Source organism: Paramormyrops kingsleyae, chromosome 5 (genome assembly GCF_048594095.1).
Source record: "Paramormyrops kingsleyae isolate MSU_618 chromosome 5, PKINGS_0.4, whole genome shotgun sequence".
NCBI classification, from domain to species: domain Eukaryota; kingdom Metazoa; phylum Chordata; class Actinopteri; order Osteoglossiformes; family Mormyridae; genus Paramormyrops; species Paramormyrops kingsleyae.
Window position 1 is genome coordinate 10,015,717 of NC_132801.1, and position 23,048 is coordinate 10,038,764.

The window sequence follows — 23,048 nt, forward strand, 5'->3', positions numbered from 1 at the left end:
CCCAAAGTTATACAAGAAACAACGCAATGTCACCAAACATCACACTCCAGCTAAATAGTACAAATACATGTAGTGAACAGGTTTTCATATACAAAAAAAGAACTTTTTTTTACAGAAAAATAGGCTGATTAAAGTAAAAACTTAAAAGCTGTAGTCTGCCCGTAAAAAGTTACAAGGGCCGCAACACTTCACCACCAGGGGGCAGCAGGTACCGTCACGGACTCATAACCTGAAAGGGCACGGCTGTTGTACGCTTGAGCGAGGTACTTTATCTGAACGATTCCAGTAAAAGACTCGGCTGTATAAGTGAGATACAATCGTTAACTAAACGTAAAAACAACAAAAAGTCCCAAAAAGGTACACCAGAAACAGACAGTTCATATGGATTCAGAAACAGCCATGTGGGTAGCCCACTGGATTGAGTTTTAATCACACTGTAACTACATTAGACTGTATTTTCATCTTTGTGTTCTTTCTACGCCTGTATACCGTTACCCTCAGTTACATTAATGTCTATTCAGTTGTCTACCTCCCCAGCTGGTTGAAAGATTGTCTCTGCATGGTTTTTTTTTTACATTAATATGTATAAATACTCTCTTCTGTATTTGTAACAAAAATACGAGATAAAGAGCATCTCTGGCTCCAACCACACAGAATAAATACTTTATAAAAGATTTCTATAGTAATGAAAATGCTTAATTCATAAAATTTCTTGTTCTGTTTCTTTATGTATTCTTTTCCTTCAAAATACCCATTCATAGTTCATTTTTATTTCACTCTTTGCGTATCAAATGCAATCTAATAAATAATGTCAGAACTTGGATTCCGTTTTGTGTTTCTTTATTCCTGAGGAGGTTCAGAAGATCCTTTGAGCTTCACGGACCCATGAACGGTGAGATTTCAAAGAGAGGTGGAGTTGCCCCTCCCCCCTTAATAAACCAGGGAGCCGGTGTTTCTCTGCCCCGGGTTTCTGGGGAGAGAATCAGTGCGAGACGCATCCTGGGTCGTGGCCATTGCTGTTCTGGCCTCCAGCAGGAGGAGGGCGCCAGTGAGCACATCATTTACTCTTAGGCACCATAATAGACCCATACAACCAACTTCATGTCTCAGGGCCTCTGTCCTGCGGGTTTAATGGCTACCTGTCTCACATCTTGTTAGATACATGTTTTAAAATTCTGAAACACCAAGCCCGATTGTTTGAATATTTTCAATCACACTACCACACGCTGTGATTGAACAATATCCCCCACAGCCCGCAGTCCTGGGTACCCTAGAGTCCAATGAGTAAAATGGTTTCACTTAAACTTTCCGGACCCTCTAAGGCTGAGCCCACACTTACCAGATTCATTTACATATAGATATCCCGACAAAACGAACTATGGGAAAACCATCACAATGAAGCACATTAATAAAATAGAGACCTTCAGATTCAGAACTAGCCCAGTGAAATACCAGACAAACATAAAACACCAACAATTTCTATGCATATGAACAATCATAAGCACAACATCATTTTTTCAATGGATATTTTCGTCGACATCCCAGTGACACTGGACGAAATACAGACAAGATCCTGTAAATAAAGACATCTCTATCGCAGTGATGATGTAATAGTCCTCAATTAAAGTGCTTTCTAAGAGAGCTAACGATTAATCAGCATGTAAACATGTAGCGCTCTCTCATTCTGACTCTTCAGTGTCATGCCACAAAATTCTTACCTTTTTCGATCACCATTGCTTTAAAAAAATACCCTAGTAGGGATCTTATCATATGATCTAACCAGCAGCTGTCAGTATTGCAGCTACCATTTGAAATAACTGTTCTATAATAACTGAAACTGTCAATTGAAAAATCAAGTGTTGTGCACTTGCAATTTTATTATATTCTCACCGAGGGTTGCAGTCCACCCCCGTTTTGAGAAAGTCTGCAATATATACCACCTTGTGCATCCTGCGTGCCCATACATCAGCAAAAGAACTTATCTACTAATTCATGTTCCCGACTGGTCACGGCTACATAGCAGGCTGACGGTAAACTACATAACTAGAACGCCATCTCGCTACATCAGCAAAGGCTATTTGGTATTGGCATTGGCCATGGATGGTAGAATGAGAGGATGCGATGAGTCTCGACTGGGAAACGGCTCTTTTTCACATTTCCCTCTCCTATTAAACACGCCTCTCACTTTCCATAGGCGCGATTATCAGGTCGAACACTGGCTTCTATAATTAGGATATAAGGGAAATGTAGACGCAAATGTCTGACAAGCAGTTTAGAAGCTGGGGTTTAGAAGCCCGTGGTGATAGCATGGATATTCCTAAGGCCTTGGTCAATCCATCCCAGTCCTGAGTGCCCATGAAGTTTGCTGGCTCACGGCCTCACAAGCCCTGGTCAAGCCATTACGGAACACCAGTCTAAATGTCACAAATAGTTCGAGGCTGGAAGCAGCCAGTCTGTAATTATCACAAGCACAGAGGTGGCAATATGAAAAAACCGCCCTTCAACTTGACCCATGTGTTAAAGCCAAGCATGAATTGACCTTTCGATTATTTGACCACTTAGAAGTTCAGGGCAGACTTCAGAATACAGAACGGGTCCCCTGGACAGTGATTATGAAACCTGATTTCAGCTACAGACAACCTGTTTGTGGTTTTAGAAAACTGTGATAAGTGACTTTGCGGTTCATTATAGATACCCCAATCGCTGGACGGAATATTAACAGACTATCCCTGAAGTATAAAACCAGACTTATATTGGCAGTACCAACCACAAAATTGGATTTTTTTTGCAGTACTCCACTAGGATGTCTTGCAATTGAAATGATTACGAGGCTTAAAAGAAATATTGATAATATTGGATCATTATTCATATGTAGTGGCAGCCGTGAGTGGCAGTGTGGCTCTGAATTAACAGCAAATGGACAAAGTCTGATCATTGAAATGCTGCTGTGTTGATGAATTACACCCATGTGATTTCTCTTTTTTTTTTGGTTTAATCCAATCAGGTGCCAGATGTCCTTCTTATTTCTGTACCATCACTGAAGGATTTTCCTCAGAAGTGGGTCATCTGAAATCCAGCGATCACAGAGCGAGCACATTTAATGTGATCCAAGCTGGAACTCCGAACAAACGCACTGATTGAAAGTGGAATTAAAATGTCTTTCTTCATATTGAAAGAAGTGAAACTTTGTTTTCCTGAACTGCGCCCCATGTTCTTCTGGGGCGAGGGCATGAGCATGTCCCCGCTGGCCGCAATCCATGAAAGTGTCTGAGGTGGGGGATCGAGGACAGCTGATTTTGGGGCTGACCTTTGGAGATTCACAGGGCTTGCAGGGTTATGCATGCAGTGGCATATACTGGCCACTGGGTGGAGTAACGAGACAGACGCTGCTTGCATGTTGGCTTGCCCAGTCCGTTGTGAATGACACCCTTTGTAGTTCGTTGGAGGAGTTCAGCAGTCCCTTTTGTGTCAAGGTTAAAAGATCTTTCAATGCAGTCTCTCCATAGCCAGAGAATGACCATCTCATACTAGACATTCCTAGTAGTAGTTTGGGCAGGATAGGATTTGCAGTTTGCTTTAAAATGATGATGGCAAGCACTTAGAACGCCACATCTCCTCTTTCCTGCCTTTTTTAAAGGTTTCGAACAGTGAAAAACAAACCCTTAGTGTTTAGTATTTGGATGTAGAAGGTGCTGCAATAGACATAAATTAGAACAAAAAAAGTTCCAGGCCACTGAATAAGGAGTTTAGCGCTTTGACATGAAAATGGAATATAAAAGAATATAAAAACGATCAAAAAAACGTGGAAGCATATTGATTGGCGTCACAGTTACTGAAATGTAAATATCGGCACATGATAGACATAATGGATATTAAAATAATAAGAATGGCTTTGATGCTGCAGGGGGGGGTGGATTTTTAGTCCTGGGAAGGAGGAGATTGCCAGAGGACTCACCGCTGTGTTAGCGGAAGGGCTGGTGCGGGGGGGGGGGGGGGGCGGGGCCAAACTTATACCTGGGTGGAGTGGGAACGGCGGAGGGGCAGGTGCTTGTCAGGGTGGGCAGCACAGAGGCGGGGCTGGTCGGGGGGGCCTAGACTTCGCTGGAGATGGAGCGAGAGGGTATGAGGACATCGGGGGTGGAGGGGAAGGGATAGCGCTGATGGTCATGTGATCTCGGTGAACGGAGCTCTTGAAGTCTGCAGAGGAAAAGACGAGAGAGAGAGGGAGAGAGAGGCAGATGAACCAGGAGAGCAGGAAAGGTAAGGGGAGAATGAGGCAAAGGAAGGAGGGACTAAGGTGAGGATAAAGGGGCAGAGAGCTGGGGATAGCAAGGATGCACACAAGGATGGTAACAGAAATAAGTCACAGGAAGTCGGCTTGGAGGAAGGGGATCTGTGAGGCGCTTTGCCGTTCTCCTTCTCAGTGGAGCGAGATCCTCCTACTGCTCTGGGCCAAGTCATGGCCCAGGTTCTTCAGGTCCCTCCTAAAGTCATAAATCACCAGCATCTGCTGCTCACTAGAAGGTACTATGTCCTCCCCGGGTGCTAGTTACTGCGGCTGGTTAGGGGACAGGGACAAGGACAGGGATGGGGACAGGAATGAGGACAGGGGATGGGGACAGGAATGAGGACAGGGACGAGGAAAGGGACGAGGAAAGGGATGAGGACAGGAATGAGGACAGGGATGAGGACAGGGATGAGGACAGGGATGGGGACAGGGATGAGGACAGGGATGAGGACAGGGATGAGGACAGGGACGAGGGCAGGGACGAGGACAGGGACGAGGAAAGGGATGAGGACAGGAATGAGGAAAGGGACGAGGACAGGGATGAGGACAGGGATGAGGACAGGAATGAGGACAGGGACGAGGACAAGGACGAGGAAAGGGACGAGGACAGTAATACCACCATTGGGCCCCTGGGCAAGGCCCTTAACCCCGAATTGCTCTAGGGAATGTCTGACCCTCTACCTTCTCAATTGTACATCATTTTGAGCCAAAGTGTCTGTTATATAATAAAAATATAAATAAGAAGTGTTTACTAGAATGGATCACTGCTCCAAACTAATAGAATGTTCAGAGCCCAGCTTTCGATTTGCGATGTCACTAGCGAGTGTGGTGACGAGTGTCTCAGGTGCGCATAGAGTAAGTGGCATGAAAACTGCTTCTCCGTCACCCCAGTTTCTCTTCTGCAGTGACGCTTCACTGTGCCGCTGAGGAACAAGCTGGCAGGGTGCGCCAAGGACAACGGGAACGCTGTGTGAGAGGTGGGGGTTGGTACTTTTAAATAACAGATGGGGGGACTAGTTTTCTATTAAGTACACATGTGGGGACTGAGTGGACCCCCCCCCCCAAAGGATTCCTCCTTCCTCCCCTGAACTCCCTCCCCACCCCTTACCTGAGGGCCACTTAACTTTTCGAGTGGACTCTCCACGCAGGGCAGAGCTACCATTGGGATGCCCACCGTGGGCTCCGGGCGTGGCGGGGGCACCGGGGGCGGGTGGGGCCGCGGCTGCTGGAAGTTGTTGATCACGCACGTCACCTGGGCGCAGCGGAGGATGTGGGAGTGAGAGGGGGCGGGGCATGGGGGGGGGGGGAACTAGAGAGGATCCTGGGGGAGATACAACTCAGGAGGCAACAACCACCATATATATCAATTTATACAGCCCCTTTCATTGGTTACATATTTAATCCCCACTAATCTGCATTGGATAAGTGGTTGAAATATGGATACATATTTAACAACCTATTCATAATTTAATAACTTCCCTGTAATCATTTATTTATTACTTATTATTATTAGCAAGCAGCACTATCCAAAGCATCTAAAATAGCTTACTGTGGCTCATCTATCCTACCAGCTGGAAAATACAGAAACAATTCTGTTTTAGGACCAAAATAATTCTGTTTCTGTCACATTCTGCATTCTGGGAATTAGACATTTATACCTGACCTGGACTCATCTTGGTACGTAATGTTTTTGTTCCTGGTTTGAAAACGGCCCAAATGATGCTGTTTTTAGCTTTTTGTGGACAGAGGTGTCAGCCAGATTGATGAGCTGTATTAAACGGATAATATACAGCATGAACGCAGACAGACAGTAACACCACTTTGCATACTGGGACTTCCACGTCACCATGTTCACGCTCATCTCACCGGCGATCCAGCCCCCTCACCAGAAAGGCAGCGATGGCGCCCCCTGTCAGGTATCCTGCCAGCACGTCCGACCAGTGGTTACGGTATTCGGCCACGCGCACCACGCCCACCAGCACGCCCATCGACATCAGCGACAGGCACACGGTGGGCTTGGTCAACCTGGTACCCTTTGTCTGGAACATCAAGGTCACATACATCTGCAGCGGAAAGCAGATACACACAGAAAAGCTGAGAGAGGATGACAGGGGCCCCCTGGGAGACTGAGAGCTACTCGTAATCAAATTCAGTGTCAGCGAAGCCATGAGGCCCTATCGTGGAGGAGAGAGCACTCCTGCCCCTCTGGGAAGACCTACCACGGTGTAGACGGCGGAATAGATGCTCAGAGCCGCATCCTTGGAGGGGAAGGACTTGCGGGCGGACGCCACGATGAAGGGGTTCCCCGTGCAGGCGCGGCGCTCCGTGATGTACTGCGTGGGCGACTGGCAGCCCAGGGCGGTGTAGTTGGGCCGGCAGGCAGACAGGAAGTGAGGCGTGGGGTTTCCTGTCACCACCTGCCCGGCGTTGGCGAAAATGGTGGTGGTGAAGAGGCCGAAGGAGTACACCCCTGAGGGAGGAGAAGTGATGGAGGGCAGAACGGACGGGAGGAGAGGAGAGGAGAGCAGTGCAGGAGAGGAGGGGGAGAAGGAGGCCAGAGAGGGTTGGGAGACAGTTGGCAAAGGGGTAGAAAGAAGAGAAAGTTAGAAAAGAGAGAGGGAAGGCAGAGGGGAAGAAAGGTGAAGAGGGAGAGAGAGAGAGGAGAAGAAATTAAAAAGCTTTGAGGAAAGAAGGGAAAAAAGCAGGAACAACAGCACAAAGTAACAAAGATTTAATCTCCTAATTTCTACACATTTTTACAAGCAGTTTGTGGATTTACTCCATAGGCAGCTGCTACTCCCTGAAAGCACCACAGATTCATTAAAGCTGCACTGCCTGTGAGAGGCCCCTGAGGGCCCAGTTCCGAACACCTCAGTAAGAACGTGGCAGGGGAGAGGGACCCAGACAGCCAGCCTGTACAATCTGCCCTCAGAGATGTATGGATGCAGCGGGGGGGGGGCTGTGCGTCCCATGGTGCCCCCGTAAAAGTCAGGCTGTGTCTCGGGGGCCCCCAGAGCACATCTCTGCTATTTTTAAATCCCTGAGCAGGCGGGGGGGGGGGGGGGAGGCCGGCGAGAGGCCGGCTCACCGAGGAAGCGCACGATGCGGCGCAGCAGGGGGTTAAAGAAGCAGCAGTCGACTGTCACGATGGTCTTCTCCTGAGCAGCCTCTGGCTTCCGGAGAAAGTACGTCAGCTCGCCCAACAGGATCTGGAGAGGAGGATAAGAGGGTCTATGTCATTCCAGAGGTCACATGTTACGTGGCTCACTGGCTCTTTTACGGGGTTACAGCCAATGAAGAGTGTGTCCAAGGGAATGAGGGAGTGAGGTGGAAACACCAGATCTGATCAAACCCTCAAATCTCTCGCTCCATTCCAGGCTGCGTCCCGCCTACTTTCACGTCCTCTGTGCACTTTCAGCTCAGGACATGAATAAAGACTCACGGCCAAGCTGGGCCTTCGCACTCTCAATCTGGTGCCTGTGTGTGTGTGTGTGTGTGTATGTGTATGTGTGTGTGTGTGCGTGTATATGTATGTGTGTGTGTGTGTGTGTGTGAGTTTGTAATTATTCAATCACAATGTGATAAAAACCTGTAACTTTTTACCTTGCGGGGACATTTTTTCACCCCCCAACAAGGATAACTGCAATTTTATGAAAGCCAGTCAAAACACTAAAAATGCCTTGCATTTTGTTTGGTTACTTATGGTTAAGATTAGGGCTGCCTAGTGGTTAAGGGTGTCATTGTTGTATTAGGGTTTTTCCCATAGAAATGAATGGAGAGTCCCCATAAAGATAGGAATACATAGTATTTGTGTGTGTGTGTGTGTGTGTGTGTATGTACACATGCTAACTTCACATAGTGTCTGAAATTGTCTGATTTCTTGCCCCAAATCAAAGTTAATACTTTCATGATATGGTCATGTAATATTTTTAAATAAAACGACTTAAAATATATGTCCAGCGGATGATGCCAGTGGAATGGGTTGGGGGGGGGGGGAATGGGGGGACCTTTGAGTCACACTTGGCGGCTTGTGGTCTCTCCTTCCTCTGTTTCAGTGTAATATGAGGTGAGATCCTAAATGCCCTAATCACATGACCCTGTGAGAATGAAGCCCATTGGACAGGAAGCGTTCTCGTTGTCGGCGTGGGTATCAGTGGGGGGGGGGGGGGTTGTGGGCCAGGGGGGGATGTGGGTCATGCGTACCACAGGAACGCCATGGCTAATGTGGCAACAGATGCTGATGTAGGCTGGCACTTGTTTTTATATATAGATATAAATCTCTCATATACTGTATATATAGAAATGTGAAAAGTATGTTTAATTGTGCTTATTGTGTGAACAGAAGGTCCACAGCGAGAGTCAGAGCCTTGATGCGATGTAGCCATCGAAGGCCATGATAGCCTTGTGGATTAAAGGCCTGTGATACCCATCAATAGATCATGTGAGATACATGCCCAGTTGACTAACATGACTCACTCCATCTTAATGTTATAATAACAACAATTACTCGTGTAGAGGGTGGAGGCAGTAGAGGTGAAGCTGGGGGGTAGAGAGGGGGCACCTCAGGCTCCTCATCAGGGCCTGGACGCCGCCGTTATGCCAGCCAGCACCTGGGCTGCACCTCGTCGTCTTCCTATCCCTCACCGGCATGAAGAATGAGGAGCATGGAGGACACAGCTCAAGTGGGGCTTCTTCAGCGGCAGTGTGTGGCTCAGTGGGCTACGCCTCTGTACTGGTGAGCCAAAGGTCGCTGGTCCCTGTGATCCCTGTGGGGAAATTCTCCTTTTGCCTACTCTACCTTGCACTCCATGACCACATAGGTGAGAAGAAGCTTGGAGGTGAAGGCTGAAGGGCCCACAGACATGTGAGTACTCTGCCAGTGCCAGGCTCAAACCAGCGACCTTTGGCTCACCAGTACAGAGGCGTAGCCCACTGAGCCACACACTGCCGCTGAAGAAGCCCCACTTGAGCTGTGTCCTCCATGCTCCTCATTCTTCATGCCGGTGAGGGATAGGAAGACGACGAGGTGCAGCCCAGGTGCTGGCTGGCATAACGGCGGCGTCCAGGCCCTGATGAGGAGCCTGAGGTGCCCCCTCTCTACCCCCCAGCTTCACCTCTACTGCCTCCACCCTCTACACGAGTAATCGCTCTACATTAGCAGGGATGCTAACTGCTACGTGATAAAGCACCGCATGAAGGAATGGGCTAAGTGGATGGATGCATAGAGGGTTGCATTTGGAAAGGAGCAACCAAAAGTAAAGAAGGAACCCAACAGGGCGGGCCTGTTTGGAACAGCCAGCTCGCAGCTTTCAGTGACACTGAGCAGTCGGTCGTAACATTAGGGCTCTTCGGCCTTTGCTCAGGCAGACTCATCCCATGCCTGCTCCATCACCCAGACAACCCAGCTGGTCACTCCAATCTCCAATCAGACCATAATCTCACTAGTCCTACAAGCAAAAGGGAGCAGCGGGCTGGATGATTCCGAAGAGAAGCGTGTGCCCAGCGTGTTTTCTGTGTGCCCTGCATGTGTGGGTCACGGCCCCTTAAGTTGCTCCCCGCATCCCCCACACTAGGGCCGGTCTGGCAGGTGGCAGTACTCTGCCTTCGCACGTCACAACCAGAAACAAGCCAATACACAAGGATTACCCTTCCATTAACCCCCCAGGATGGTCACCCCTATCTCCATCACATCTAACCGGCCATCTGAACACAACCATACTTAGGTCAGTTTTTAACACAACAACTCCAATGACCTGCAGGGGATTCTGGTGGCAGGGGGTACTGGAAGGGAACTGAACCGCAGCCATCTGGAGTATATCTATAAAGGCAGAGCGTAGAGTCCTGTTCGTTGTACAGCCATATGCTCTGTAATAGTCACACTTGTCCAAGCCAGCTGCAAAAGCTTGAGGAGATCCGGAAACTCCACATAGTGTCCGGGAGCCTGACAGACGCTCTGCGACGCCGCTGAAGTTGAGGTGCTAAATGCTGCCTGACAATAAGCAGTGTATAGTCGAGTACAGTGGAGTATAGCATAGTATAGTAGAGATCTCACTATTCGTGTGTCCAGTAAACGTGCTGTGAGTAGGCAGATGAGGAGGATGAGATGAGAAGCCCAGGAGAAAAGAGAGAAGCAAAATAAAGGCAGAAAATATAAAAATAATTCAGATGGATAAACAAAAGGTATATGGAACTATCTGGAAGAGTAGATGTTATTACTACTGCTCTGACACTGCCAAGGCATATTAATCACATCACCTTCATAACCATTATAATCTCAAGCAGGGGAGGCCAGCCCTGGACCTCAAGGACCACGGGGTGATCAGGTTTCACTCATCTCTTCATTAACCGTGCAAACGAAGTTATTAACTCGATAGCAGGTTGCTACAGGGGGTCTTTGAGGTATCAGTGAAGTGCTAATTAAAATAAATCCCCTTAAACCTCTTTGACTCTGGCCTTCAGCACACCAATGTACTATGGTGTAGGGAAGCATCCATATGAGATTCCCTCTGTGGGACTGGGAGTTTGGATACAGAGGAATGGGAAGGAAGCGGTGAGGAAAGAAAAGAGAAGTAAATAATAGACCGACAAAGTGGCCGGCAGTGGCAGAGAGTCAAATCAGTTTGCAGCGGCAGACATATTACGTAACAATAGGCATTTCAGTTATCATAACTGGCATGAGCATCACATCAAAAAGGCGAAACCGGAGGTGCACAGCGAGGAAGTACAAAAGAACACGCCAGCGGGAAAGTCCAGCCTGAGCCTCTCCTTACAGCAGACAGCGGGAGATAAGTGAGAGACAAGAAAAAGCAGGATGAGACAAATAACTTTGACACTGGATGTCTTAAACAGGGGAATGGAAGAGAGAGAAAGAGACAGAGCACAAAAAATGGAGAGCAAGAGAATGACAAGGAGTTTCGAGAGAACAGACTAAGGAGGAAAACGAACAACAATGAAAGAACTCCTCCTCGCAGTGAACAATACTTATGTCCCTCTGATACGCTGTGCTAAATCGAGCATGACCTTGTGGTTTTACGAAGTGCGAGTGCAAATGACGATGGATGTCAGGAGCTGTGGCCCCTGCCGTCCGCGGAAGGAGCGACTGAGGGGCGTTTCATTTTTTTCGTGTCCCGATTCAGAGCAGCTATTGACAGAGAGCATTGACAGAAGGCCAGTTTGAGTCATCTGAACTTGGGGCCTCGATCTGAAATTCACACAAAGGTAAACATTGCTTGAGCCTAAAACTGTTAGCCACTGAGCAACAGTACCCTCCTTTTTTTAGTTTTTTTTTAGTTTTTTTGTTTGAATTCACAGATCTTTGCGGGGACCTGAAAAATGGTCCCCACAGCGTCTAAATAACAGGTTTTTATTACATCGTGGGGAACATTTGGTCCCCATAATGTAATATAAACCTAATCACACACACACAAAGCGAGTATGAGTACAGGACCACTTTGCACAAAGCAGACATGATTAAATATGATGTAATTTCACCGCAGCCCTGCTGGGAGGAGGTATAAGGCTGATGTCATCTACAGACACTAAGAGACCAAAATGAAACTGACAGGAAGAAAATGGGAAGAAAGTGAAACAGAAGATGAGAACAGGAGATCAAGGGAGGATGAGAATGGGAGGACGGGGACAATGAGGAGCCCCTCCAGAGCATAGGAGCAAGAGCACCCCCACACGCTCCGGTGAACACGGCAGCTTTTTTGCCATTGTTTGCCATTATACCTCAGATGTGGCACGCAATGTGCCCCCCCCCCCCCCACCACATTTAGTCTGCCCCTCTCACACTCAACCCCCCCATCACAGATCCAAACATCAGTTTAGATAAGTAGGTTAACTCCTCTCCTCACTCCTGCTCTTTCTTCTCTTCTGCTGGCCTCCTCTGATTGAATTTCACGCTCTCCCATCCTTCGCCGTCTACCTCTCGCTCTCACACGGAATCTTCCCCAGTCCTTTTTGATCTCATTCACTACTTGTTCTCCTTTTCAGGTGCCCCCCCCCCCTCTCTCATCCACCAATCCCATCTTTACTTTCTTCCTCCTTATTCTCTCTCAGCCCCGCTATTACTCCCCCCCCCGCACCCCCACCCAGCCTCAATACAGAAACAGCAAAGAGCTTATGCAAATCGGGGGAGTGCAAATTTCGAGTAATGGAGGTTAAATGACTATTAAGAGCTCCGGTGGGCTTTGAGGAAGGGAGCGAACTAGATTTGGATGAGCCTTTAGGATGACAGGAGTCACAGTTAAGTGCCGGAAACGTATTGACATGCATGCTTTTGCACATTTAGCTCGCAAGGCTGTTTAAAGCAAACGCATCTACCAGGGGTTCGGGAAACACAGCAGCTAATGAACAGAACACGCAGAATTAAAGCATTAGTCCTAGACAACTATATGTGTTTTGGCTAGTGTTGCTGAGCGTAGTGGAGTATAGTATAGAGTACAGTCAACCCTTTCCCATTGTAGTTTTGATATATGATGGGGTCGGCATACGAAATTAAGCAGCAGATGACGCATAAAAGTCTAGTAACTCATAAATGCATGAGATACTGTATGCGTACAGCGCTAGTCTGGTAAGCATGTTTGTATCGGTTTATATCGGTATTCGGTATCTCGCCGCGATCTCGTGCTGATCTTTATATCTTGTGTTCCTCATATCTCTTTGTTTCGCTTTGCTGCGTTTGCATACTCACCTCACTCGGCAAGCAGGATCAAAACATTTTACAGGTTTTTTCGAGATCACGGAGGGGGGGGGGGAAGCATCAGCTTCCCCTGGACACTGGGGTGGGGCGACAACAGAAGTTATTTAACATGGCTTTTGTTGAAGGTGCACTTCAGAGCAGCAAAACTAGACAACATGTGAGACAGGTAATCCAGAAAGGAAGAGCCAGCTTATCAGTGAACAGCAGCCAAAGGGACGTAAACAAAGGCTGTGATGATGTGATGTGAAGCGTCTCTTTGTACTAACACCATGACTAGAAAAATATCCTGTTCTAATTATACATGTATCAAAATATTACAGCAGCACTTTTTATACATTCATCAACAACACATCCATATTATATATATACCAAACTGCACGAGACCTGTCTTATTGTGTGACAGCTGTGCATGTATCTGCTGTTAGCATGAGTGCCACTGAGAACCGGAGACAAATTCCCTGTATGTGTCAAAGTACTTGGCCAAATAAACCTAATTCTGATTCTCACTGCCTTTCTGTTCAGTGTTTCTTTGCTGCTTTTCAAGCTCATTAGCCAGCATCTCTAGTTACTTGCTTTGCTAAAAATGGCCCTGGAAATGTAGGGAAGACAGAAGGATAGAACAGAACGCTGTGGGGATATTGGCTTTCTGCTAACCCCGTCTTGGTCGCCAGGAGAGACATGTACAGGTGAGAGTAAGATTGGGGGTCACAGGTCAGGGTCAGTGTCCCTGGAGCTGGGGGTTAGGGACCTTGTTTAAAGTGCCCAATGGCGGCATCAATCAGGCGGTCGCAGGACTCAAACCAGCGACCTTCCAATCACAGGTACAGCATCCTAAGCTACTAAGCCACTTACTGCCTTAAGTGCCTCATATCTGGTGCCTCATATGCATTGTAATTATCTGACATGATGTGGCTTCTGGGAAATGCAGGACTTCGGGGCACTGCGACCCCATTAGCAGGAATAGTGTGGCCAGTGACTGGATGGTGCGAGGACACCAGTACTTCCATTCAGAGGCTCACATGCTAGCTGGCACCTCAGCTAGAATGGTACGGTCCAGTCAGAGGCCCACACACTAGCTGGCACCTCAGCTAGAATGGTACGGTCCATTCAGAAGGCCCACACGCTAGCTGGCACCTCAGCTAGAATGGTACGGTCCATTCAGAAGGCCCACACGCTAGCTGGCACCTCAGCTAGAATGGTACGGTCCATTCAGAGGCTCACATGCTAGCTGGCACCTCAGCTAGAATGGTACAGTCCATTCAGAGGCCCACACGCTAGCTGGCACCTCAGCTAGAATGGTACGGTCCATTCAGAAGGCCCACACGCTAGCTGGCACCTCAGCTAGAATGGTACGGTCCATTCAGAGGCCCACACGCTAGCTGGCACCTCAGCTAGAATGGTACGGTCCATTCAGAGACTCACACGCTAGCTGGCACCTCAGCTAGAATGGTACAGTCCATTCAGAGGCCCACACGCTAGCTGGCACCTCAGCTAGAATGGTACAGTCCATTCAGAGGCCCACACGCTAGCTGGCACCTCAGCTAGAATGGTACAGTCCATTCAGAGGCCCACACGCTAGCTGGCACCTCAGCTAGAATGGTACAGTCCATTCAGAGGCCCACACGCTAGCTGGCACCTCAGCTAGAATGGTACGGTCCATTCAGAAGGTCCACACGCTAGCTGGCACCTCAGCTAGAATGGTACGGTCCATTCAAAGCTACAATCACTACAGCCCCACTGGAGCGCAAAATGTGACATGCGATAGAACATGAAAACCCTACCCGTTCCTTACCTGTGGTTCCCCTGCAGCCCTGCTCTTATTTAAAGGGCCGGCTCATCTTTGCAACCCCTATGAGGCTCCCAGTTAAACGGCCCAGGGGCAAATGGGCGATTGGTGGCCTATTCATTAGGAATCGGGTCGAGCCCAGTGTATAAGCTGAGTCTTTGAACCCTTATCTAGCTAATGACTCAGAAAGCAGCAGCGTAATTAAGACCAGGGCTCGAGTGAGAAGTAAAGTGGAGAGACCTCCAGGAAGTGCTTAACGTCATCCCTCCCATAATGGGTATCTTCTCTCTTCTATGTCGTGGAGATGCTGAGGGCTGCAGCTTCAGCAGGAAGAATGCGTGTGAAGGCTCATATTCCAGCACCATTAGCCCTGTGTGTCCTAGGGGGACCGCAATGCCCCCCCCCCCCCCATATGTGGCTGCCTCCCCCTCATTGGCACAGTCTACCTCTGACATTAAAAGCAGGACATGCCCCCGCATTCATCTCACGCATATTTGGCTACTACTCCCAGACCGTGTCAATCCCCACGAATGGGTTAATTAACTAATTAGCCGAGTGCTATATCTGCACTTACAGTGGCGCATTGGCTAAATAAAATAGCAGTTTTTCCTGTTTGTTCACTGGAGTTCACGGTTCTCACACTAAAATACACTTCCAGGAACACTAAACTTTATATAAGGTGCAGAAATAAACGGAGATGGAGGCCCAGTGGGTAGTACCTCACACCCCCACCTTGAGGGCTCCGATCCCCCCCCATGCTGTCTGTGCGTGTGTGTTTGTCCTCCCCATGGTTTGCAGTTTTCCTCTGGGCACCCTGGCGTCCTCGCACAGTGTAAAGCTGTGCAGATAGGCTAATTGGTACAGTGCCTTGCAGAAGTATTCACCCCCCCCCCCCTGGCATTCTCCCTATCTTGTTCCCTTACAACCTGGAATTTAAAAGGGATTCTGGGGGGGTTTGTATCGATTAATTTACACAACACAATTACCACTTTGCAGATGCAATTTTTATTTTTATTGTGAAACAAACAAGAAATAACACAAAAAAGGAAACCTAAGCGTGCATAACTATTCACCCCCTCAAGGAGTCAATACTTCGTACAGCCACCGTTTGCAGCAATTACAGCGACAAGTCTCTTCGGGTTCATCTCCACAAGCTTGCCGCTTTTAGACACTGGTATTTTTGCCCATTCTTCATGGCAAAACTTCTCCAGCTCCTTCAAGTTGGATGGGCGCCGCTTGTATACAGTAATCTGTAAATCATACCAGAGATTCTCAATTGGATTGAGGTCTGGGCCACTCCAGGACATTTACCGGTTTCTCTTTAAACCACTGGAGCATTGCTTTAGCAGTGTATTTAGGGTCATTGTCCTGCTGGAAGGTGAACCTCCATCCCAGTCTCAAATCTCTGGAAGACTCAAACAGGTTTCCCTCAAGAATTCCTCTATATTTTGCGCCATCCGTCTTTCCTTCAATTCTGACCAGTTTCCCAGTCCCTGTCGAGGAACAACATCCCCACAGCATGATGCTGCCCCCACCGTGCTTCATGGTGTTCTCAGCGTGATGCTGCCCCCACCGTGCTTCACTGTGCTTCATGGTGTTCTCAGCGTGATGCTGCCCCCACCGTGCTTCACTGTGCTTCATGGTGTTCTCAGCGTGATGCTGCCCCCACCGTGCTTCACTGTGCTTCATGGTGTTCTCAGCGTGATGCTGCCCCCACCGTGCTTCATGGTGTTCTCAGCGTGATGCTGCCCCCACCGTGCTTCACTGTGCTTCATGGTGTTCTCAGCATGGTGAGAGGTGTTACGTTTGCGCCAGACATGGCGTTGTCCTTGATGGCCAAAAAGTTCAATTTTAGCCTCATGTCACCACAGCACCTTCTTCCACATGTTTCTGCCTTATTGTTTTCGGTAAGCAATGGCTTTTTCTTGGCCACTCTTCCATGAAGCCCAGCTCTGTGCAGTGTGCACTGCGCAGTGCACAGGGATCCTATGGAAAGTTACTCCCATCTCTGCAGTAGAGCCGCCCAGCTCCTTCAGGGTCATCTTTGGCCTCTTGTTTGCTGCTCTGATTAATGCCCTCCTTTCCCGGTCTGTGAGTTTTGGTGGACGACCCTCTCTTGGCAGGTTTGCTGTGGTGCCATAATCTTTCGATGTTCTAATAATGGATTTAATGGCGCTCCTTGGAATATTCAGGGTTTGGGATATTTTTTTTATAACCCAGGCCTGATCTGTACTTCTCTACATCTTTGTGTCTGACCTGTGTGGAGAGTTCCTTGGTCTTCATGCTGTCTCCTGTTTGGTGGTATCCCTCACTTAGTGGTGATGCACTGGTGTTGACTATCAGAACAGGTGTATATACACTGAGATCATTTGACACTTAGATTTCTCACAGCTGGATCTTATTTAACTGATTAAGTGGTTTTTGAAGGTAGCGGTTTGGGCTTCAAAGCAAAGGGGGTGAAAACATGTGCACGCACCACTTTTCAGTTTTATCATTTTCAGAATTATTTAAAACAAGTTTTCCTCCCTTTTAACTTCATTAATCTGTAGTTTATTGTAGGTCCATCACTTAAAATCAAATTGAAAATCCATTTAAATTCCAGGTTGTAAGGGAACAAAATACAGTGAACGCCAAGGGGGGTGAATACTTTTGCACGGCACTCTACCTCTGCAGATTTGGCCTCACACTGGGTGCATGCTCTGTGATAGACCAGCATCCCATCCAGGGTGCACCTACTTTCCTATGCTGTCTGGAATAAACTCCGCCCCCTCATGACCCAGACCAGTATCAGTTGTTGGAAGATGGATGGAATATATAAACAGAAAAAACAAACGAAAGAGCAATCAGCTTCTGCTTCGCCATCTCAGTTCTCCAAACAGTAACCTTAAGACAGTGAAGGAGAATTTCACCAAACCATCACCAACACAGCTATAAACATAAAATTAAATTTGACGAGAAAATACATACATGGGACAGCAGTTAATATTCGTGACAAAATTGTAAGATTATGTAGCTGTTGACATTTTCAGACGTCTTTTGATGAATTTAAATCAGTAAATCTCAGGTCTTCCACTCAAATCAAATCTGATTGTTCCAATAACTTTCCACATTCACAATGTTTAATCACAATGAAATCAAATCAAATCTGATTTATCCATTAATCTTTCACTCTCACGATGCTAAATCACTCTACCAGAGTCTGGTAACGTTTTATTAAATAATACAAAGCTTTGGATGTATTAATTACACATATCTCTGGAGTACAGAGTCCAACCAATTTCAAATGTTATCTTTTGTTAATGAGAATTCACTGAATATTTGAATATTAAAAACTGAGACTCGCATTCAAACCAGGTATAAAACAACCGTTTTGGTGTGAAAATAAACATGGAAATCAATAAAATGGAGGCATTTTTCAGCGTCGCTCTTAACTTCAGAGCAAATGTTAAAATGTTAAAATATAGCGGTCAAGGAGCTGGACGTGTGTTGGAGAAGAGGCTGGATGAATCCCCAGGTGGTGCGTAAGCCAGCCAGTCAAAACCCTGACCACTTGGCTCCAGTTACGGGCACCGCTGCCAAATTCTCATTCCTGTTTTACTCTCCGCATTTCTGCTACAGGCCAACTGGTCCTGCAGAACAGTTCCATCCCTCACCAGGCTGAAATCGCTTCCAGTATTATCCCTCCCACGAGCCGCGTTGACCATCCGGGATGGGAACACAGGCTGTGGTGCAGAGGTTAATAATGTATGGGGGGGGTACCCCAAACCCAGTCATGTATGACATTGTTAGCATACGGTTTCAGCGTAAGGTGTTCAGGACGGATCATTAAACTGAAAGGTAACTGGAAAAAACAAATAACCTAAGGTTTTAATAATAGGATCCATAATGGAGGGCAAATTTAAAGCATAGGAGGTCTGCAGACTGCTGCAGCGTTATGGTGAGGTCAAGGGCCCCGGACTGGCACAACACTAATACTCAAAAGCAAACCGGACCTGGGATTGGCTGGCACAGGTAAAGCCTTCACCCTTCCAGCCCCCCATGGCCTCAGTGGCCCTCAACACGCTGGCGTTCAGAGGAAGGAGGCCCAACAAAGCGAAACAAGACCTGTGCCTTACCCAGCCTTAACCTTAACCATGAGTAACCAAACAAAATACAAGACATTCTAGATTTTTACTTTTTAGATTGCAATCACAGATTTTTATAAAATTAAGTTTCCCCTTGTGGGGAATGAAAAGATTGTCCCCACAAGGTCAAAATAACACACACACACACACACACACACTGTGGTGATGACATCCCACTGATTCTCATTACAGATCTAATTAAACTAATAAAGAAAACATAATTTCAGACCTTTATAAATCATGCTATTAGGCAGGAGACAGCTGCTTTGGAAGACACACACACACACACACACACACACACAAACAAACACACACACACTCACTCACTCACTCACACATGGGCACACATACACTCACAGAAACACACACACACTCACTCACACATGGGCACACAAACACACACACACACACACACACACACAGAGCACCCCTCTCTGTAGGAGCAGTACTGAGTGCTATTATTCATGCATGAAGTACCCACAGTACTTAAACGTATCGCCCGGCCGTCTGCAATTCCCCAGGCCCCCCCAGGCCCCCCCAAGCCCCGTGCCAGCAGTCACGCGGGGTCTGTCGCGTGCCACCAGCAGGGGTGAGCCAGCACCAGGTGCCCCACCTTCCACGTCTGCCGGCTCTGCCAGCCGCCCAGCGGCACGTCGGTCATCGGCTGCACCCCCCCCCCCCACACCACTCTCCCTGGCTTATCCGCTAAGCCTCCAGACTTGATGCCCCTTCTGTGCACATTAGGGACTTGCCTTTCTGTCAATCTGTTCCCCTGATTCCCCCCCCCCCCCCCAGAAGAAGAGTTAATTGAGGAATAGCGGACACCGACTCACTTATCCGCGCACGGAGCAGAGGAGTCCGGACCAAGCGATGAGAAGCTTCATCTCTAACCGTCTTGTGCTCCTCTCTCTCCACACACGCCGAAACACGCCGGTGAAACCGTACAAGCGCACACCATCACAAACATGACGTGCACGTGCTCGCATGCCCGCTCGCCACCCCTCTCTCTCACTCCATCCTCGCACAACGTGCGGGGGAAGTCGGCAGTGGCCGTCTTACCGTGACGGTTGGGATGGCGGTGACCAGGGAGTAGACCAGCACCGGGGGCACCTTGCTGCTGTCCTCGGGCCCTGGGTACGGCTTGGAGAGCGTCCGGTCGTAGCAGAAGAAGCCCTGGACGTGCACGGGGAAGGTGTCTGTGTACTCGAAGTAGTAAGCCAGGAGCACGGTGCCGGCCATGATCACCAGCTGGAAGTAGAACATGGTCCCAGGTTCAGCCGAGGGTCTGAGGCGTGTCCTCGCACGGGGAGCCGGGAAGCATGGGAGAAGCCAGAGCGGAATTCCGGGGACGGAAGGCAAGAGGAAGAAACAAAAGAGGAGACACAGACACCGGCGGGAAGAAGATGGAGGGAAAGCGGGGATCGGAGGGGATGAGGGATCCTCCGGCGTCTGAAGGTGGAGGAATGAAACAAAAACAAAGGCGGCAGGCAACAAAAAAAGCAGCAAAAATGTATGAAGATTCCGCTACACGGCAAGAAAGAAAACAAAGAAATGAGATGGCAGAGAGTGAGGGGGAGATGGAGGGAAAGAGAGGCAGAGAGAAAGAGAGAGAGAGACGGAGAGAGAGAGAGAGAGAGCGAGTGGGGGAGTGAGGCACGGGGATTTTGTACATGTGCGAGTGTGCTGGCGTACGTGTATCAGACCGCTGAAGAGCTTTGGCTGAATAATTGGGAGGAGAGTGTGTGTGAGTGTGTGTGTGAAGCAGTGAGCAGCGTGTGCGCACGTGTGTGTGTGTGCGTGAACGAGAGCGGCATGAGCAAAGGGAGGGTCCCATCATCCCACATTTAACTCTTCTGCATTCCCCCCCCCCCCGCCCTTTGCTGTCTCCATTCATCTGCCATGGCAGGTGGTCCCTGTGGGGGGGTCTCGCACCACTAGCCACTCCATGAGACCTCAGGGCTAGTCCGACGTTAGCATCTTGCCAAGGCCGTCTCCCCCCCCCCCCCCTCCACCGACAACGACATGCCTCTGCTTTTAGGCTCATTGAAGTTAAGATGTCATTTACCCTTAGCTTAGTGCGTCTCCATTTCCTCCACTGGGCTCGATGCCTAGTGCACATATTAGCTGTCTATAGCACACGCTGTTCTACAAATGCACCCCCCCACACCCCCATTCTCTTTGCCCAGCCCTTGAGGAAACAACGTGTTTTGTTAAATGTGGTTGTCATGGCGAGGAGGTGCATTTGGAGACGGGCACCAACACATTTCACGTTATAGTCTTTTTAAAATGTACGTCTTTTTAAATGTCATTTTCATTGACCTTTCTCTGTCATCGTTCCCCAGTTTGTGGCATGAGATTATTACGTTATTTGCTATAAAATATCCCATAACAAACCTGCAAAATTCCATCTCATGAAAAGACATCAAGCTAACAAAGCACAATGACGACACGCCTCACCATTCCGAAAAAGTATTCCTCCCTTTCAGGTGATGTTCTACCACATTCTAAAAATGCTTAGGTTCAATTCGCATTCCGACGTCACCCTGGAGATCTTACTGAAACATTCCTCTAAGTTCTCAGGGTGTCCCTCACTAGCTGAGCAGAGCTATCAAACGCCAAAGATTACTTTTCATTAAAATGAAGCTCGTCAGCTAACTCCCTCAAGAATATAGACACAGACGAGAATCAAGTTTAAGACAGACAAAAATATGCAAAATAAAGACACACATCCTCCAGCAGTAGAAAAACTCTCAGTCGGTGTCTCTCTGGGCTTTTCCCTCTGCTGAGCTGAAAACCACCTCTCAGGTCTAAATGAGCGACCAGTTGTATTCCCCATGCTGAGGTGAGAATCTACCATGCACATATATACACTGCACATATACACTGCACATATATACACTGCACATATACACTGTTCCACATCTTACCACCATCGACCTCTCTGCTAATGTCCACGCTCCCTCAGCACACACCCTCGCTTCTATCCACAGTCCATTTATATGCCCTTTCTGTCTTTGCATGTGACTTAGAGAATCTGGCATCTCTGCCTTGTGTGTGTGTGTGTCCTGTGAAGGACTGACATCCCATCCAGGGTGTCTCCTGCTCCGTGGTCCAGGCCAGTGTTTCCCAACCCAGGCAGTCCACCTGGAGCTGGAAGGAAGCAAAAACGTGGGCTGGAAGGAATCAAAAACGTGGGCTGGAAGGAAGCAAAAACGTGGGCTGGAAGGAAGCAAAAACGTGGGCTGGAAGGAAGCAAAAACGTGGGCTGTCTGGGGGGTCCCGAAGGACCCCTTTGGGAAACACTGCTCTAGGCCTCCTGCGATAAGCTCTGAGCTCAGCACAGTATCACTGGACCAGCTTACACTGGACGGCCCTAAGCACTGGGAAGATGTATCTAGCTGTGGCTCCGGGCATCAAGTCTCCTCAGTCTCTTCAGCTCATCCAGTGCATTTTGACTCGGCTGTCATTCTGTGACACAATCATCTAGGAGACCCAGAAAGAGGATCTTAATTTCAAGCTAATTATTTAAATCAGGACCTCGCTTAGCTGTTCCCAGGCTTGCTTATATAAATGTGGTTTCAAACTGAGGACTATTTTAATCAAACTTAAAAATTAAAAATGAAAAGCTCATAAGAAATAAACAAGATTTTGAAAATATATTTATTATTTATCTTTCCACCACAGAGTCATGGGGAGGGTGGTGGGGGGGGGGAGCTTTTTTCAGTCAACATGGGGCCCCCTTTTTCAGAACAACATTACGGAGGGAGGGGGCACCTCTCGTCCACATCCAGCCCAGCTGAGTGCTGGGGGGACACTGGGCATCACACAGTGGCAGTAAGGGGGGGGGCAGAGAAGCACGAGTCTTTGCTGCTGATCCTGTCATGACTCACCTGAGTCAGTGCTTGCCAAGCGGACCGTGCAAATCCTATCTGATTAGCCAGTGATGGGGGACTCTGGGAAGTGTGGGCCGGGGTGGGGGGTGGGGGGGCAGCAGAGCTGGAGATACGCATGCTGGCCTGGCCGGGAGGGGCTGTCATACTGATAAGGCACCGCCAGCCGTTTTCTACCTCCTCCCTCGTGCGAGGTGGGAGTACCAGGCCTCGCCATCAGTCCAGCTGTGCACGTGAAACCACATCTGCAGACAGA

At 48.3% G+C, this 23,048-nt stretch overlaps 1 protein-coding gene across 2 annotated transcripts in view; it reads right to left on the reverse strand.

The window, feature by feature from the left end:
* Window positions 1-3,992: 3,992 nt before the first annotated feature.
* LOC111833503 (phospholipid phosphatase-related protein type 5) overlaps window positions 3,993-23,048 on the reverse strand; it is a 36,269-nt gene continuing 17,213 nt past the window's right edge. For both annotated transcript variants that reach the window (XM_023791809.2, XM_023791810.2), the window contains exons 3-8: window positions 19,962-20,150; window positions 7,377-7,497; window positions 6,508-6,758; window positions 6,175-6,351; window positions 5,413-5,540; window positions 3,993-4,197 (exon numbers count right to left, since the gene is read on the reverse strand). In XM_023791809.2, the coding sequence (XP_023647577.2) occupies window positions 4,092-4,197; window positions 5,413-5,540; window positions 6,175-6,351; window positions 6,508-6,758; window positions 7,377-7,497; window positions 19,962-20,150 (972 nt within the window). In that variant the 3' untranslated portion in view covers window positions 3,993-4,091. The remainder of the gene's footprint in view (window positions 4,198-5,412; window positions 5,541-6,174; window positions 6,352-6,507; window positions 6,759-7,376; window positions 7,498-19,961; window positions 20,151-23,048) is intronic.